General features: G+C 38.9%; 1 protein-coding gene across 1 annotated transcript; it reads right to left on the bottom strand.

Annotated features, from left to right (window-relative positions):
* Positions 1-7,557: 7,557 nt before the first annotated feature.
* PVALB (parvalbumin) lies at positions 7,558-17,370 on the bottom strand. The gene is made up of 4 exons (XM_040061643.1): positions 17,001-17,370; positions 14,920-15,052; positions 14,413-14,522; positions 7,558-9,128 (listed from the first exon to the last, which is right to left on the bottom strand). The coding sequence occupies exons 1-4, from the start codon at positions 17,059-17,061 to the stop codon at positions 9,100-9,102; spliced, it is 333 nt and encodes a 110-aa protein (XP_039917577.1). The 5' UTR covers positions 17,062-17,370; the 3' UTR covers positions 7,558-9,099.
* Between the last annotated feature and the right edge of the window lie 527 nt (positions 17,371-17,897).

Here is a 17,897-nt window from a genome sequence, read left to right as displayed (position 1 = left end):
CCTCCTCTTTCATATTTTCCGCCTTCCAAGAAATTCACTTGTGTCTGCATTGTTCCATTTTTGCAATATTTGCATTATCCTCTGTTGTCTTTCTGTAATATTGCTCCAGTTTACTGACAGGTCTCCAAGCAAAGGCTTTGAGGCTCCATTATGATGTATTTGAGGTTTATTGATTGTGGCTGCAGTGTGGTGGTATCCATCATCCACATCCCAGTGGCATTTTACACTGGGATTGCAGCAATGGAAGGCATAGTTTATGTTGGAAGTGAGATTTTCATTGCTACTGAAGACTTCTGCTTGGAATCTGGATATCTCATTCTTGCTGCTTTCATATTAGCACCTTGTTCCTTTATCCCATTCCCTCATTTCCTACCTCTGCATGCATGTGTACGCAGAATTCTTGATGGACTTGTATCCTCTCTATGTCTTCTGTCCTTTTACCCCACAGTATTTTTGGTTTTTTACCCAGTCTATCTTTTCCTCTGCCTGACTTCTCACAGGTATAAGGCAGCAATGGTGGGACTGCATCTCCAGCAGGAGTGGCAAGGAATTTCAGACACCAGTTTACAATGGGAATTAAACTGAGGTCGTGCAGTCTTTTAGACTGAGATATGGTTGGTGTTCCAGATTCTGTCAGGCACTGAATATGTCACTTCATTGTCTTCTTCACAGAGCATACCTGTTAAAAAGTGATTTTTTCTATGGCAGAATTCACTAATATTATTAGGACTTTTTTTCACAGTTGTTCATCTATCGATGCAAACATTCTGGATATTTTCAGAACTGAGCAGGTTACAACCTGTAACTTGAACCTGCTGCCTGATAAAAGCTCCTGAGGAAGGACTGTAGCTTCCTTTGGAGTAGGCAGTGCTTCTCCGGAGGGCATTAATGTTTACAAAAGGGAATTAGTATGGCCTTCTGTAAGAAATCTCTTAAATACAAAGTATTTCATCTGTTCTTTTTTAAATCTTATGTTACTACAAGGAAGTAGTGTGACAAAATGGCATCAGAAATATCTTGTGAATGAATATTCAGAGTTCATTCAGCTTTTTAAATCCACATAGATTTTTATATGATTGACTATGAATGTTTACTGGTATGTCTGGAGAGCTGTGAAAACTGCAAGAAAGGATGTGTAGATTTTTTTCTTGTAGATTTCTATTCTTTACACTTCCCCCATGCTGTGGAATAAATAGATACTCCACCTATTTTGAGGGCTACTTCATTTGGCATCCCTCAAACCCAGCTTTTATTTCTCTTCGGAGTGGGGTTATTAGCACAGAAGTGAGAATTTGGATGCTTTCTCTAGCTCTGTTGATTACACCATTATAGTTCAGGTCTTCAGATTTTGCTGTTTTGTGGTGGGGGCTGAGACACAGATCTGAAGGCTTTTTGGCTGAGAGTCAGTGCACTGAAATGTAAGATGATTACAAAATGGTTGAATCAGCTAAAGGATTTGTTTGCAGTTACAAATCAGCCCTTCTGACTGATCTGGCATATATGCCATTTGTTTCTGATGTACTCTGTTGGGAGAGTGGAAGTTAGAAATGGATGGCCGTTGTGGCATCAGTGGAAAGTGGTAAATTACTAAATGTAGAGCAGGTACCTCTGCAAGATGTAAACTTGGTTCGAATACACTAATTGTAACTGTTATGTCCTGTCTTCTGATGAATATGAAAGGAGGGAAAGATTTCTCAAGCATGCATTCAAATCCATCAGGATGAAGATAAATAGAATTTACAGAGAGTAATTATTCTCCATATGTCTGGAAAAGTTCCAGCTTGAATCTTTATTTTCTTGTTTGTGCACATGGAAGCTAGAAAAACTGCTAGGAGGAAACCCTGAAATCTTTATTTAATTTTTAATAATACTCCCCAATACAGTAGATGTTGGGTTGTTGATCAGGGAGCTGGAATGTCACACAGAAAGTTGTCTGGATCTCTCCACGGGGGAGTGTCTGTGACAGACTGAGGCCTTACTGTGGCCTTGTGTGTGGCCTGAGCCTTCTGAGCTGTGAGCACTGTTATCGAGCAATCGCGTTGTGCTCTCCTGCACAGGGGGATGGGATGCTGGGGAGGAAGCACCAAGTGTGCTTCTGCACCCCAGTGAAGGGGTTACTCTGTCAAACAGAGAATACATGAATATGACGGCTTTAAATGAGCTACCCACAATTCCAGCAAGCCAGTCATTATGTGCTGATGATGACTACGATAGCAGCTGGGGATCTTTTTTTGGATCTCTAGCTGCTGTCTGCTTAGAAGGCAAATGCTAGGCTTTCACTATCTTATGTTAGAAACTGCAAGATAGATTACATTCAAATAATGAGATTTATTAAAAAATAGAAGTCAGTGTTTGGGTTTATATCCTATCTTTTTATATCCTATCTGTTTAGGTTTTGAATGTTCAAAGTTTTCTCTGCAGGCATGGTGGCCCTTTTCTGAAAACTAAGATTTAACCATGTGACTCCAGGACTTGGAGGTTTAATGGAGGAAGGAGAAGACAAATATTTGAGACTCCTAATTAAATTTTCAAAAGTTTATAACACTCTGTTTTCTATTCTCTTCCCTTTTATAACATACTAAATATTGGTGCACCAACTTTTTCACCTTAATGATGTCCATTCTTTTCAAGGTCAATTTATTATAATGGATTTCTATTATAATAAAATACTTTCCGCACCTCACTCTAATCATCCCAATACTTCCTGCTCTGGATTTCCTTTTCCTGAGACCCCAAATTTCAATGCTGTTCACCCTCTGACTTCTGTCTCAGAGCTCTCTGTCCATTTACTTCCTGCTTCAGAAGCCGGGCTCCTGCTCCTGCCTTCCCAGGGGTTGCTCACACCAGCTACTTCCTTCCCATTTGTGGCTGAGCCTTGCTGGTCAAAATCTTTGTGGCTTTCTTCCTACAGATGTAGGGTCTTGATTCCTGCTTCTGATGAAGCCTTAAACTTGTGGGCTATGCAGTGAACTGATAAAAATTCTGAGGGAGAAGGATTCAGAGCTTGTAAAAATAGGATAAAAAATTACATGGGAGCTCTTCATTGTTACTTGTTCGATGCTTTGTATTCAACAGACTAGATGGAATTTCAAGTTAATTTTGACCTATCAGACCTTCATTGGGAGATAATTTAAGTTCTATTGTATCAGTTGCCTTTCGAGCATTCAAAATGAAGATGCATTTGAACAGTAGGATTCTCAACAGCCCAAAGATAGACTCATGTAGTCTATAGGCAAATGTCTCTTAAGACTCTGCTTTGCTAAGAAGGCTCTCACGTGTGAACAAGGAAGTTAATATATGCAAAGAGAACAGAAAAACACTGGCTCTAGTAATGGAGGTTGTTACAGAACATAATTGAACACTGACTGCAGCAAAGCTAAAAGGAGACTTGCATCACAATGACAAAAAAATCTTTATTTTTTTCCCCTAACCTCTGATTTCAGCTGTCTGACTAAGAGCAGGTGCTGGGCAATAGCTCAATTTCAACAACCCATTGCAGCTGAAAGAGTAGATGCAATTGTGCTGTATCCAGCAAAATTGAAAATTGCTTTAAAGGAGAGGAATGCAAATGTTTTTAAGACAGAAAATCTTCATTCATCTGCAGAATGAAGCATAAAATTAGCACAGCCTCATAAATTTTATTCCTCTTTATAAAGCAGTAATAACTGTGTGATAATTTGCTATTTCTTATATATTTTAGTATCTTTCTAGTGATACATTTTTTAAACTGCACTGCATTGTGAATACACGGAGAGTAGAATTTGTTAGCAATTAAAATGTTATAATTTAAAAAATCCTTCCAGACAATGCTTCCAAAACCTGAAAATGTCTCTGAACCATTTGGGTTTTCAGCAATCCTTGGACCTTCCCTCCAGTAATCAATGGTTAAACCTTTGACCTCTGTTCCTATACCCCTCATGACCTGTCTGGAGTCATAGAATGGTTTGTGCAATGAGGGACCTTACAGATCATCCCATTCCAGCCCCTATTCCACTAGACCAGGTTGCCCCAAGCCCCGTCCAACCTGGCCTTGAACACTTCCAGGAATGGCAGGTCCATGGCTTCTCTGGGCAGCCTGTGTCAGTAAAGGTTTTTTTCCTAATGTCTGATCTAAATGCACATTAATAGAGAATTACCACATGTTCTTACCACCTGAAGGCCTAAGTTAATGCCAGTGAAGTGCTACTGTAATACCAGTGAAACCAACTGTATTTCTGTACATAAACCTCACAAAGCATCTCCTGGAGTTAAAAACTGTTGTAGCAATATGAGATGAACAAGCTGATTCAGGCATTGACAAGATCCTCTCACTTAGGTTTTCCTGGGTGGGAGACTGAATTTATGGAATAAATATCTTTTCTAGCTGCATGTTCCATAGGCTTATTAGCTTAGGCCTTTCTGGTGGTTCCAAAGCCTTTCAGTATTTATATTTGGATCATCTGATCCATTTACTGTTGTTGCTCATGCAGTTCCTTCTATTTTTCTGGTGGGTGAAGGGGAGAAGGGACTCTAGTATTCGGATTTATTTTAACTTGTGTTTTTAAAGGCGCATCAACCTTTGTTGAGCTTTGCTGCTTTACTAACCAGAAGAGCACTAGCCAGAAATGTACTTCCTCCCTTGGGAAGTAATTATACCACATTAGGAGGTTCTACAGTCCAAGAAGTTGTGATGATTGATCTGTCATGCAGACGGCTAACCCTGTTTAGACACATTTGGCTTCACTTTCCTGTGTTTAGGAGAAATGTAATTTTGACTGTCTTAGCCCTAGAGGGTGTTAAGATTTCTGAAGGGTGTGTCTCTTTGTAAAAGGGAATCAGCTAAAATGCTTGTTCAGAAAGAAGAAGGAGGAGCTCAGGTTCAAGCCCATATTAGCAATGAGAGAGTCCTGGACATAGAGGAGGTGTTTAATCACCGGCTTGTACTAAAGCCAGTTCTCTTCTCTCTGTGTTACCCTTGGCTCCTGAGTTGAGTTAGAACAAGGATGTCAGCATGTAATTTAACAGCTGGATTTTGGTGTGCTATTGCATGCCTTATAATTTATCTTTCTTTTGAAGTTGCTTTATAAATAAAAGAATGGTTTCTCTATTAGCCAGCCATTTAAATCTCAATCTAGGATTTTAGAGTCAAATGAAGTTATTTTGTACATTATGCTCATTAATAAAAATTTTGTGGACTAATTTATGACTTCAGTGAACCTTTAGGCACAATTTTTGATGTTATTTTGTTAAGGCAAGACTTGTTGCAAATATTGTGCAATGCTGCAGTTTGTAATTCTATAACAATATTAACTCTGCTTTAAACAGAATGTTGTTAATGTTTAGCTACTATAGCACAGAGGCTCAGCTAAAACTGTGTGTGTGTTGCAGGAAAGGGAAACATGAACTGCATTACCAGTCTTCAAAAATATTTTGTTTAGTTAGAAAAGGCAAAAGAAGCAAACAAACAACCTTTGCATTGATAAAATGAAAGGAGTGTGGAAGCAATCGCAGGATATTTGGCAGTGTTGGTCTCAGGACTTGGTGGATAGACTGTAAATATAAATCCTAGCTCAGCTTCTGCAAGGTGAACAGGTGTTATGGCCTTCAGTCCATTGATTCCCAAAATAAGACATGTGGAAAATTGCTGATCCATGAAACTCCATTAAGAACTTGGCAGGACCCTTAAAGCATAAACACTTCAGCATTTGTTGGTTAAGGATTTAGTAATGGTAAATGATGATTGGAGAAATTTTAAGAGTTGGTGACAGTCTGCTAATGTAAACTCTTTCTGTTAAATGCTAATGTCATTTGTCAAGAAGTAATGGTTCAGCTATGACTTGAGGATTTGGCTCTTCTTCCCCTTGAATTGTAGCTCAGAGTGAGCAATTTCTTCTCGAGCAGTACAGAATACCAATATGAACAAGTAGCACCTATTTTTTTATTTGTCATTCAATTGTGTCTCATTGCAAACCATTGGATATGAATCTAAGTAAAAGATATGTACTGAATATTTAAAAATTTGTCTTCAACAGAGGATGGCTGAAGTGTTTTTTGGTTTATTTTTTTTTTCTTCCCCTTTTCTTTCATAACTTCTACTATATTACAACAGGGAAGAAAATTATGGAATACCTACTTTTCAGAGCAAAGAAGATGTAACATGACAATTCAGAAATTTAAGGTAAATGTTTCTTGGAGAAATGTAATTTGCTCCTTTGCTTATGCACCTGAAAATTAAAACAACTTTCTTCATGAAACAGTAAATTGCAGGGTAGTGTGGATTTTTTGTATTTGTCAAGCATACTGTAATCCATACTGTGCAGAAAGCCTGATTAAATTTTGTAGCAAATTCTGCTTTCTTCAGACTTTACAGTGGTTTCTGTGACAGTCTCAAAGACATTAGAGCAAGAGCAATATAAAAAGGAATAATTGAATATTTTGTATATGAAATGTTATGTTTTATATTTTATTGTAACTTCATATTTTGCATTTGTTTGCTGTATTTTAAGTCATGTCTAGATAGCATCCAACTAAAAGGAAAGTAATAAATTTTTAAAAAACTTTGAAAATAAACAATTGAAGATTTAGAGATGATTTGGAAGAAATTTGTGTGGGAGAAACAGAAGTCTAAAAGAAACCTTGAAGATCCAGCAGTGAAAAGAAAGTAGTAGTTTGATGGCAAATGATAATGCAGTAATTTTGTCTCTGGGCAGAGATTTACTTATATTACACTTGTATTTGAATTTCTCTATTTTTCGGCAATGGATGAATATTGAAATTTGAACTTTTAATTTAAGATGCAGTTGGGGGGGGTAAATGTGTTTTAATAGAGTGTTTGAGAAGTCTCAGTATAAGATCTCGGAACACAGGATCTGAGTATACCAGTTGCATATTTGAATAAACCCACCAAATGCAAGTTTAGAAGATCTTATACTATCAGCATGAAAAGTAGAGATGGTATTTGGAGGTTTCTCTCTCCATTGTAACTTTTTCAGTTCGAAAATAAAGGATATTTCTTTTCACCTTCTCCCTTACTATATGGCTGAAAATTTTCAGGCCAAATGAGGCACTCATGTTGCTTGTTCTAGAGTGATTTAGGTAACAGCAGGAAGAAAGACTGAAGTGAAGATCATTGGGGTATTCAGACTTTTATGCTAGTGAAATATCACATTGATATTGCTGTAACTTGATTTATTTCATGTACTCTGCTATAATTTTTAGACTAATCAATGACATTTTTTATATGCTATTTGTCCTACTGTCTTTTTTTTTTTTTTTTTTTTTTTTTTTTTTTTTTTTTTTAAGCCCTAGATAAAAATCTCAGCTTTTGTGCCATTCAGTGAAGCGTTAAAATACAAATCCTTGCATCTTCAGGGAATAGAAAGGGACTATAAAGGGCTTTGTTTATACGGCGATTTTATGTCGGTTCTCGAGTTCCCTGGACCTCCATTCTGGCTGCAGTAGCCGGGTGCCTGATGCCACTGATGCCTTTTCGGACGCCCCGTGTGCTCCTGTAATGAGGCTTTATTGCCACGCGAGGTCAGCAGCTGCCGGGAAAAAGCAGGAAATAAACTCGCCGCACCGTTTTCATCTGCTTTATTTAGAATACTTAAAAATCAATACATCCTTCAGAACCGTATATACAGTGTGCAAAACCAAAGGATTTCTTTTGAACGCACAGCATCTTCAGCAAAAAGTCTTCCTTGCGAGTTACTACGGAGTGGGGATCTAGAATGGCTTTAGGGAATGTTTACTGGCTTCCCGAGTAGCTTTGGGTAATCTCTGTGGCAGATTATGGTATTCTGTACAGTGTGATGATGGCAGGGTTTCAGTCTTATCTGTCTCTGCTAAATTGGTGATAATAAATCTGAATTGAATAAGGTATTATTGCTGCAGGGAATAGTTTGAAATACAGAAATGGAAAGTACCTTTCCTTTTTACTGCAGGAATAATCAATGTCCTGTCAAGATGTGGGGAAGATATTGCCTGAAAGGATTTTCCCCCTGCTTTAGTCTTTGCTTTAAAAGCAAAACATCCCCCAACAACACAGGTAAAAAAGCATAACCTTGGTGCCAAAGTTACTGAACAGGATTTGGGAAATGAGTATTGAGCTTTGTCATAGGCTTACTATTGGGTAATCATTTCCTTAGCATAAGTCTCAATTTCCTATATGTAACTCCAAAGAGGATATTCACTTCTCTGGTAAAGTTTTAGAATAAATTCTTTTTTATGGGATTCTCTGATTTGCTGTTTTAACAGTGGGATTCTGCAGTGTCTCCCCTGAATCTTGGTGTTCTTTTTCCTGAAATTCATACTGTTATTTCTCGTGAGTATGCCATTCTTTCTGTCCTAGATAGTTGTATAACATTGCTAGTAAACATACCCTGTGTTTCAGAAGTGAGTGCTTTTTAATAATTTACGAAGTTATCTTCATGTATGATTGGCACCAACTGATATTCCTGTCAAACCTTTTATCCAAAAACCCCCCTGCACCAGGCAAATTTAACAAATTATACAGACAACGATCAATTTACTGATCACCAAAATGCAGCAGGGGAGATAGTTTAAATATTAGGAAATACTTTTTTAGCTATAACACTGATTAAGTTGAAAGAACAAACTGCCAAATGAAGTTGGGTAATTGCCATCACTAGAGATTTGCCATCACTAGAGATTTTCCAGGCTGTGAGTATGCATCCATTTAGCAGGGATGGCTTAGAAATAATGCAGTCAGTTTTGCCACAGTTCAGGACTTGGACTGAATGACTCATTATATGCATGTTTTATCCCAAATAATTTTTAAAATTTCTTCCTACTTTACCCTAGCTGGGGATAAAGCAGCAGGGATGTCAGCAAAAAAAAAACAGTAACATTTTTTCTCAGCGTGTGCCAAGCCTACGTGAAACAAGAAACAAGTTGTAGTGAGAGAAGAAAGCCCAGATTGATGTGACCTTTATTATTTTAACAGTGTTTCAGCACAATTACAGAGTTGCAGGATAGCGGAGAACAGAGCTGGAGTATAAAATAACATAAATAAATAGAACAGGAGCCAAAGCAGTCAGCAGGAGGTGGTTGGAATTGGGCAGTGAAGGATGGGTGAAGGGTTTGCATTGGTCAAAGCCTTTATGATTCAGCCACCATAGTTGCAAATTCTGGAGAAAGGAAAGAATTTTTAAAAGTATTTAAAGAAACAAAATTTAACGAAGGAGGAAGCATATTACAATGAATACAGAATCACTGGTGTAGCAGAAATATCACAATAACAGAAGAGCAAAGAAATCCACGTTAATTAAAGAGAAAGTATGATTTGGGAAATCTTACAGTGAAATGAAAGGATTTCTTGAGAGTAAGGGAGAAATGCTATACATGCCAGAATGCAGGACTTCCACTATTCATCTGAAGAACTTGATTAGCTCTTGGTTATTTCTTTGTAAATCTCAATGGGATGAAGGCAAGAGCTAGAAATTTAATCTTGCAGTGAGATATATATCTTTTATATCAGAGTTTGGCAGAGACAATAATTAATGAGTCTTTCAAAGTATTTGTGTCCCATATTATAATTATATTGCATTTAAACTCAATTTTGTAATTATAAATTGAGGGAAAATGACAGCTGATACCAGCCTATGTAACAATGTTGACTATGTTGTAAGAAGGAGAAAAAATCCTGTGGTGTCAGAGAGCCAGGATTTTACCCCTGGCTCTTATTAGTGGTACACCCATAACATTTACATAAAAATATCTATCTGCAGTTTGGGGTTGTTTTATGCTTTAGTATATATAATGCCTTTCAGCGGGGAGATAAAGCATGGAAAAGGCACATTTGTGTCCTGGTGAATAGCTACCTGGTTATAATTCCTAACTCCGTCTAACCTTGGAAGAGTTGCACATGAGAATACCTTGCACAGTCGTATGTGCCACACATCACTGAAAATGACAGACTGGAGGGAATCCCAAGAAGGGCAACAAAGACGATAAAGGGATTAGAGGGTATGCAGAGAGAGTGGTTTATGGGTTTAACATAATCAGCTGAGAGCAAAATGACAAATAGGGGAGGCAGTCATCTGTAAAGGCTCAAGAAAAAAGCACTGAAGTTTGACACAATGAAGAGTAAAGTCTGGCAACTGGAAAAGATAGAAGATGAAAATTAAGCATTTTAAAGAATATTCTGGTGTTCAGTTGAAAAATGCTAAGCTCTAAACAAGTGAGATCTTAATTGACTGTTGTGTGCAAACAGCACTTTTGATGGCCTATCCAGAAAACACATTGCCAAATGCAGAGAAACCTGACTGAGAAATAAAAAAAAATATATTTTTTAATACAAGAAGGTTTAAATTAATTCCAAATTTATCTATTGTTTTGAAAGATGTAAATCCAAATTAGGATTAGTGATGTAGATTACCTAACACAAAACATGTATAAATCCTGTACATGGTGGGTACATAGATTGAAAGTGTTGCAACTGAATTTAAGAGATAACATAAAGTGTTTGTGATAAAAACCCCAACTATTCTGGGCAGAAAAGGCTATGATTATTAAATCTCTGTGTGAATAAGTCCCGCAGAAACATGAACTGCAATGAATCAAACCTTTCCAAAAGGGAAAACAAACTATGCATATACTGTTAAAACAAGTTGTCATATTTATTACAGCTAAATTAAATAAAATAATTTTAATAATGATTTAATCTACATAATTTATAATCTATTTAATGTTTTATAATATTTTTTATCTACAGATTACATTTGGAAAAAGTTATTCAGACTTGCAGCCAAATATTTTCTATAATACATTTTGATAGTGTTATTATCACTTAAGAGCAATATACTTCATAGGTACTTTCTGATAGCCAGCAAACCATAAAATACTCCTTCTTGAATAATTGCAACAATTTCACTTTTCCCAGGATTTTCAATGTATTTTAAATATTTTGAAGATGTTTCATGTGAATAATCTTCTAAATTAGTTCACTTCTTATTTTTGTATGAAGGTTAATCCAACCACAGGAGGCTTGTACAAGCATTGTTACAAAGTGTACTCATATACGCAAAACTTCTGAGATAGGGCATGGTATATCAGTCACTTGTAAATGGTTATTGCCTCTGACTGGCCTGTTAGTGAGGGAATCCTTGTGATTTACTACTTCCTTGTTCCCAGTTGTAGTTACCCTTCCAAAAAAAATTGTTACAACTCTCTTTGGAAAAAAAAGTGGCTTTAAATTGCAAGGATTTAGACCATTTTGTCATGTAAAATAATTTACTAGGTGTTTTGTGTCAAAGTTCTGATATAAAAGGAGAGGACTGTTTCACTGTGTTCAGTACAGTCTAGTATTATATACCAGCCTAATGCTTGCCCTCTAGTATTTTACTGAAACAACAGGCATGATTACAGAGGACATGTTGTAGGCTCATGATTTCTCTCATCAGATTGTGTTTTTTACATTTTTTTCTTTACAACAGCAAAGCTGTTTAGGGAACTTTATAAGTGATGACTTTCACTAATTTACTTTAGAAGATAGAAGAGCACAAAGCAGGACAAGAAAAGATAGCAATTCCAAATTTGTTGTTGTTGTTGTTAAAGCTTTCACCTGGCAAGGTCATGATTTAATAGCAGTAATTTTGCATGCTTAATGTCACTTTTTTGCAGCATTCTGATTTACAGGGATAAAAATTTGGATTTGTGCTGCCCACAGTACATGATCTTTGAAAGTTCTCTATGTTCTTTCTCAAGTCTATAAATATCAAGAAACTGAAAGGCATGATGTGCGTGTCCAATGCCAATACATGAAATAGAATTAAAACAACATTATGACAAGAAATTTTCACATTTTTTTCTCATCTTTCTTATAAATATTTTCCTGAAGCTAGTAGAGCTGCTTCAGCATAATTTTTTATCCCGATCTGGAAGCTAAGGTTGCTTGTGTTATGAGGTAGCCTGGACTTGACCTGCATTTTTTTTTCAGATTCATCATCTTCTGACCACAGTGGTGGAATATGGAGGGGGTTTGACACTGCACAGAAGATGATCATGTTTTGCAGGAACTGGCTGCAAGTTTTCAGCCCTTTGAAACTGCCTGATCAGCCACAAGTTCAAATCGTGATCGGACAAGAGGTAAACTGCTCAAACTATTTCAGAGCTGAATGGTCTTGCTGGAATGAGAAAAAGTTTGAAGCAAGAGACTTAAGAGAAAATTTGTAATGTGAGACCCCAGCTAGATGAAGGCTGATTAGGTTGGGATTAATGTTTGTGATGATACAACTGAGAAAGTTGTCTCTGTGGTGTTAAAAATCCCTGAAGATCAGTTCTTACAACTGCTGTGGGCTCCTGAGGGACAGCATTCAAGGGCCATCAGGAGAATTAACATTAAACCCTGTGAAAGGCTGCTTGTTTGTGGTTGTTTAGTGATTTAGGAAGCTGATGCTTGAAACAAGGGATAGAAGTAATGCCTGACAGTTCAGCTGCAGGGAAACACAATTGGTTTCCAACAGAAACACAGCATTACAATTCTGCATATGAATGCGATGTACACCCTGACTTTACATTTTATTTACATATGCAGTTACATTCCTGAACGGGATTTATGGGCAAAATGAAAAGCTGGGAAGTATCTGTCCTCCTTGTCCTTTAGTCACAGTCCCAGCTGTTAACTTTTGTTTGTATGTATTTCAAGCCTTTCTGTAAAAATTGGCTGTAAAAATTCACAGTTAAAGTCAAATTTAAGAAATGGAAAAGAAACTGGTAGTGTTGTATGGTAGGGATATAGTCAGAAGAATCAAAATAAAAAAGCACATCATTCTCTTCTTATTATAAAGTGAGTATATTCATAGAGTAATTCCATTTCAAAGTTAGGGAACAGTAAAAGCTGCAGAAGAAAGTGATAAGGAGAAGAGGCATTCCATATATTGCTTTATTACAATGTACTGGGTTTCACGCTTTGTGTCAAAAAAAGAAGTTATGGAAGTCTTAAATATAAAGGTTAATGCTGTATTTTCTTGTACAAGCCAAAATCATTATGCAAGATTGTTCTTTTATTCCAATTAAGACTATTTTTGATTTGCAACCTTGTGGAATAGCTGAAAAATTATTTGCTATGAGGCTGGTGGATCAGCTGTAAGCTTACTTACCTGAATTAAGTTTCCTTTTGAAAAACTTGCCCAGTGATTTTAGTACTACTATCACTAATTTTAGTGTGTATAAAGAAGACACATATAATAATGAATATGAAGTTTCAAGAAATGACACCCACACTGGATTCAGCAGCACTGCTGAAGTTTAGCAGGAGCTTCACCTAAACCATAATATAGTCATGACTGGAGAATTAAGAGGCTTTGATCTAGGAACATGGCCATAGTCACTGAGATGCCAGTGTGCATCAACTGCCTGGTATGTCAGTGGCTGATTTTGTGTGTCATCTTCTAAGCTGGGAGACTGTGTTGGTTAACTTTGCTTTTTATTTCTCTTTTAATTGACTTTTTTTTTTCTTTTGAGATAACAATTTTTTTTTTTTTAATTGTAGTGATTAGATAATACAGAGAGATATGAGGAGGTTTAGGTATGTTTTAGATTTCAACTTATTATATGGCTTATTGATATGTCAAAACCCTAGAAATTGCCTGCTCTCTAGGTGATTTAATACTCTGGCCACAAACTTCTATCTCCTGTAATAAGGAGAGCTTTAGTATAGAATTGCATCTCTTGTCTCTTTTAGTGTGTTTCATTCACTCTCACCTCCAAAAACAAAAGTAAAAAGGAGAAATTTTGTATGTGGGCTAAGCTGAGTCATCCCAAGGGGGAATAGAAAACAACACGAGCTTCTTAAGCAATGCTGAGAGGAAAAGTTGTTCTTTTCTTGTATTTCTCATATTCAGTAAAAGGGAGCGACAAGCTTTCTTAGGTGTGAAGACCCATGTAAACACTAGCAGAAGCTGGGTAGCCTGCTATTGTATAGAAATTCTGTAGCAAAATGGGTGTACTTTGATTTTTAAGAGCATTGCTTTGCTAAGTCATGCACTACTTTCCTGCTAACTAAACATAAGCAGAAATGCTGGCGCTCAGCTTTTATTCTTTTCAAGCTTTATAGTCAAGCCTCGGTCTCTCAACTCGCAGTGTCCTGATCCTTACTCCACTGCTAGTAACAGACAAATTACAGTGATTGAAGTAGCGTTTGGCTGGGTACTTAGTCCTGCCCTGCGGAGTGCCCGACCCACAGCGGGGTTCTGTAAGCTCCGGCCCCCTCTAGTGTCACCACTCGGCTCCTCTTCCTCTAACGCCTCCAAGCAAGGTACTGCAGATGGAGCAGGACTTGGCATTTCATTAAACCCGAACTGTGCCTTTCAGAAGGTCACAGCTCCCAGTGATTCCTAGCTTTCCTCAGTTCTTGTGTGTAAGGGTAATATTCAGTTGTTACTGTCAAAGTTTACTCCTCTAATTACATACCATCAGCGCCAATTTTACCGTCACCGTCTTTATCTCCAGCAGCCAGAAGAGCCTTCGTTTCTTTGTCTGATAGGTCTCTTCCTTCTGGGGTAAAGCCCTTCAGGACAAACCTAAGGAGGAGGGATAGGAAAAAAAAAATTTTTTTTTTTTTGGGGTTACACTTCATATTTATCTATTCCAGTGATTTGAGACGCAAGTTGGAATCCAGAATTGTGTCTTCTGTTGTTGACCTTCTTTAACAATCAGGAGCACTTTACTTTGAAACTGCATTTGGCTGAAGAGCTGTAAGGTATTGACCAATCCTGTGTTTCAGGGATCCTGCAATCCAAGTGACAACTATCTCCAACACTCTTTTGATCATGTGCTCAGCAAACAACTGGCATAGTACACAAAATACCAGTCAAGAGATTGAGCTCTATGTTACTACCTAGAGTCTTGTAAAAATAACCCACAGGAAATTAGACTCTTAAGGCGGAGATATTTGAGAAAGGATGTAACTTTACTTACTTCAATTCTTCCTCTTCAATGAAACCGCTCTGATCTTTATCAAGAATATGGAAAACCTTCTTCACATCTTCTGGGCTCTTCTTTTTCAATCCTACCATCTCGAAAAACTTTTTGTAGTTAAAAGACTCAGCCGCTATAAGAGATGAAAAATCAGAGAACTGCTTAGAAAAGTCGAAAAGTCATTGAAACACACACACCAACAAATACTCGTGGTTTTCTTCCATATTGCTGTTTTTCCTGCCCTAGGAGGAACAGTGGAGCCCAGCTGTGGTAGGGGCTGGGTGTACTTAGTACAATCATCCGTGCTTCACAGGTGCTAAAGGAAATATACAAAGAGGCAAGGGGGCAATGTCTCAATTTTGCAGATTAAGAGCTGAGCTACAGAAGGATGAGACTTGCCCAAGGTCACCCCAGAAGTCTGTGATAGACTTGGGCGCTGTGGGAGCTGAGGTCTAATGTGCTTGGTCTCATTTCAGTGCCTTCAACTTTTTTTTTTTTCTCCCCCCTCCCCCCAAAGTTTTACACTAGAGCAGACATCTGAGCGCAGACTCTGGCTATTAGATAGCTGCCACTTTTTCATATTTCCACCCCTGGAAAAATAAAAAACACAAAAATGCTCTTGCTCAAGCATTGGTGAGAAATGTTTCAGAGCATTGTTTGTTTGTTTGTTTTCCTGGAGACTTACTAGAAATCAGTGTTGCGTTTCAGCCGCTAAAGGAATGTGCAATCGCGGTGTGTGAGCTCAGACACTGCAAGGGAGTGCTGCACGGTGCGCTGCCTGCAAGACCTTGTGAGGAGCTTTCTCCGGGGAGGAAAAAACAAACAACCCAGAGTCCTTGAAATCGGAGCCGAGTTTACCTGCTCCACCTCCTTTGTCCTTTAACCGCACATGCTTTTGTCCCACCCAGGTAGCCTAACAACTGTGATGTGGATTAGAAATACCACACAGTCACCTCCAAAACGTGCGGTGGACTTCCCCCCCTCCTCCTTCCCCATGCATTCTTATTCCCGCCGCAGTAAATTTTCCCATTACATAAAATTAAGGAGACTCAGTCTTCCGTGATCTGCCTGACTGAGATTTGTCATTAGTTGCTGCTATTTGCATCTGCTCCAGGACTTGGAGATGGCCATAAAACAAAGGAAGCTAATGAGTAAAACAGCTGCTGGATCTAGCAAAGCAATTTGTCGCTCCCTCTGACTCTCCGGCTTCTGAGCTGAGCCGGGCGCAGCGGGTCTTGCGCTTCTGTCTGTTCGGGAAGGTCATCGCACAGAGCACGACAGAGGCGGCTCCCCGGGATGGTGCGGTCAGCCAGGTAGTTTGGGGGAGGGGGGATAACGTGCATTCCTGAGCACGGTTTCTGGCTTTCTTTGAGAGCAACCTTAACTACATGAATCTCTGTAAACACGAAGAGGGTTTGCTGTCAGTTTTGGGGGTCACGATGAACGAGAGGGGTAGGGAACATCTGATACCCGGAGAAGTCTAAGAGGAAAGTGTGGACCACTGCAGCCATTCGACCTGCAGGGAGCCCCTGCAGTCGAGCAGTGCACCCGCTCGCTATGCTGTTGCCTTCTGTCCATCGCGAAAAGCAAAGCCCACCCGAGGATTCTGCATAGGAAGTGCAAGAGTGATTTCTCATATCCTTGAAGGGGGAACAGCAGTTCTGTAACATCTGAAACTAAATTTCAGGAATGAGTGGGAAGCTGCCGACATCCACTGCTGACTTCTCTATCCCACACCAAGATAGAATACAGCTTGGTTCGCTGAGGGGTTTGTTCCCTTTGGAAGTATGCTCTCGGTAGAAGCAAAGTCTGTCCACAGTTACTGCTTACTTTCCTTTAAAATAAATATTTTACCTCTGTAACGTGCAGGATAACTTTGCTGAGGATGCAGCCTTGTACTTCAATAAACCTGTCAGAGGCATTCATCGAACATCTGAAAACACATCCTCATTTGAAATTTTGTCTAGCTAGTTCCTCTAATCTTCCTGTAGCTGAAATAAATGCACAACTATTCTGAGCTGAAGAGATGAAAGGAGGAAAAAGAGAGAAGAAAAAAAAAAAAAATAGAAAAAAGCACTCACCTGAAAAGGCTCCCACAGCCTTCTTGATATCCTCAGCGCTGAGCAAGTCAGTCATAGCCATCCTGCAACTGTTTGAACAGGGAAGCGAGTGCGAAAAGATTAAAAAGTGCTTTTCTCATCATTTCTGCTCATATGACCAAAGCTGCAGTGCTGTGTGGGGATGGCACACCGGGAAAGGTTGGACCCGTGCCAGCTCTATAGCTCTGTGTGGATAAGTGCTGTGAGCTGTCGTTCTCCAGTTTGCAGAGCTCCCAGTAGTGCATAGACTCGAGGGTTCAGCTAAAGCGAGGGCACGGGGATGACTGGGGTGGGGGAGGATGGAGGTGGGGGTCGCTCCCTGGGAGGCTGGAGCCTAAGCCTTACTGGAGCAGTGCCAGAGTCTGCTGTGATACTGCCTGGAGAAAGAGTTTTGCCAAGGTCAAGTCCTCAGGTGCAGTGGACAAACTAGTGGTGCAGAGCAGAGCCTTTTCCTTTAGTAAGTCAGGATGAGCTTTACCAGTTATATTCGGTGATGAGTAAGGAACTGCAGCATATGCCAAGCTTCAAGCTGCTCTTGAGGTCAGGAAGCAAATGTAATGTAGGTTTTGAACATTTGCCTTATCTTCCAACCCCTTTAAACATCTCCCCCTTCTCCTTTCTCCCTCCCCCCCCTGCCCCCCCCTTCACACACATATTCCTTTTAGACCTTGTTTCTTTCAGGCCAGTCCATATTAAGCATCATCCTCACTGAATTAATTATCACATCCCAGCAAACCCTACAGATCCCGTTTGTAATGCACAATATGCTGCAGAATATACCATGATAGGGTATGGCAAAACAAGAAGCGAGATGACAACAACTCGTGAGGAGCTCCTGTGCAGTTGTGGGTTTCTCAGGCAGGACCAGGCACTTCCCAT

The sequence above is a fragment of the Hirundo rustica genome, chromosome 4 (assembly GCF_015227805.2).
Source record: "Hirundo rustica isolate bHirRus1 chromosome 4, bHirRus1.pri.v3, whole genome shotgun sequence".
NCBI lineage: Eukaryota > Metazoa > Chordata > Aves > Passeriformes > Hirundinidae > Hirundo > Hirundo rustica.
The sequence above is the reverse complement of the archived record's forward strand: the minus strand, read 5'-3'. Positions and strand labels throughout refer to the sequence as shown.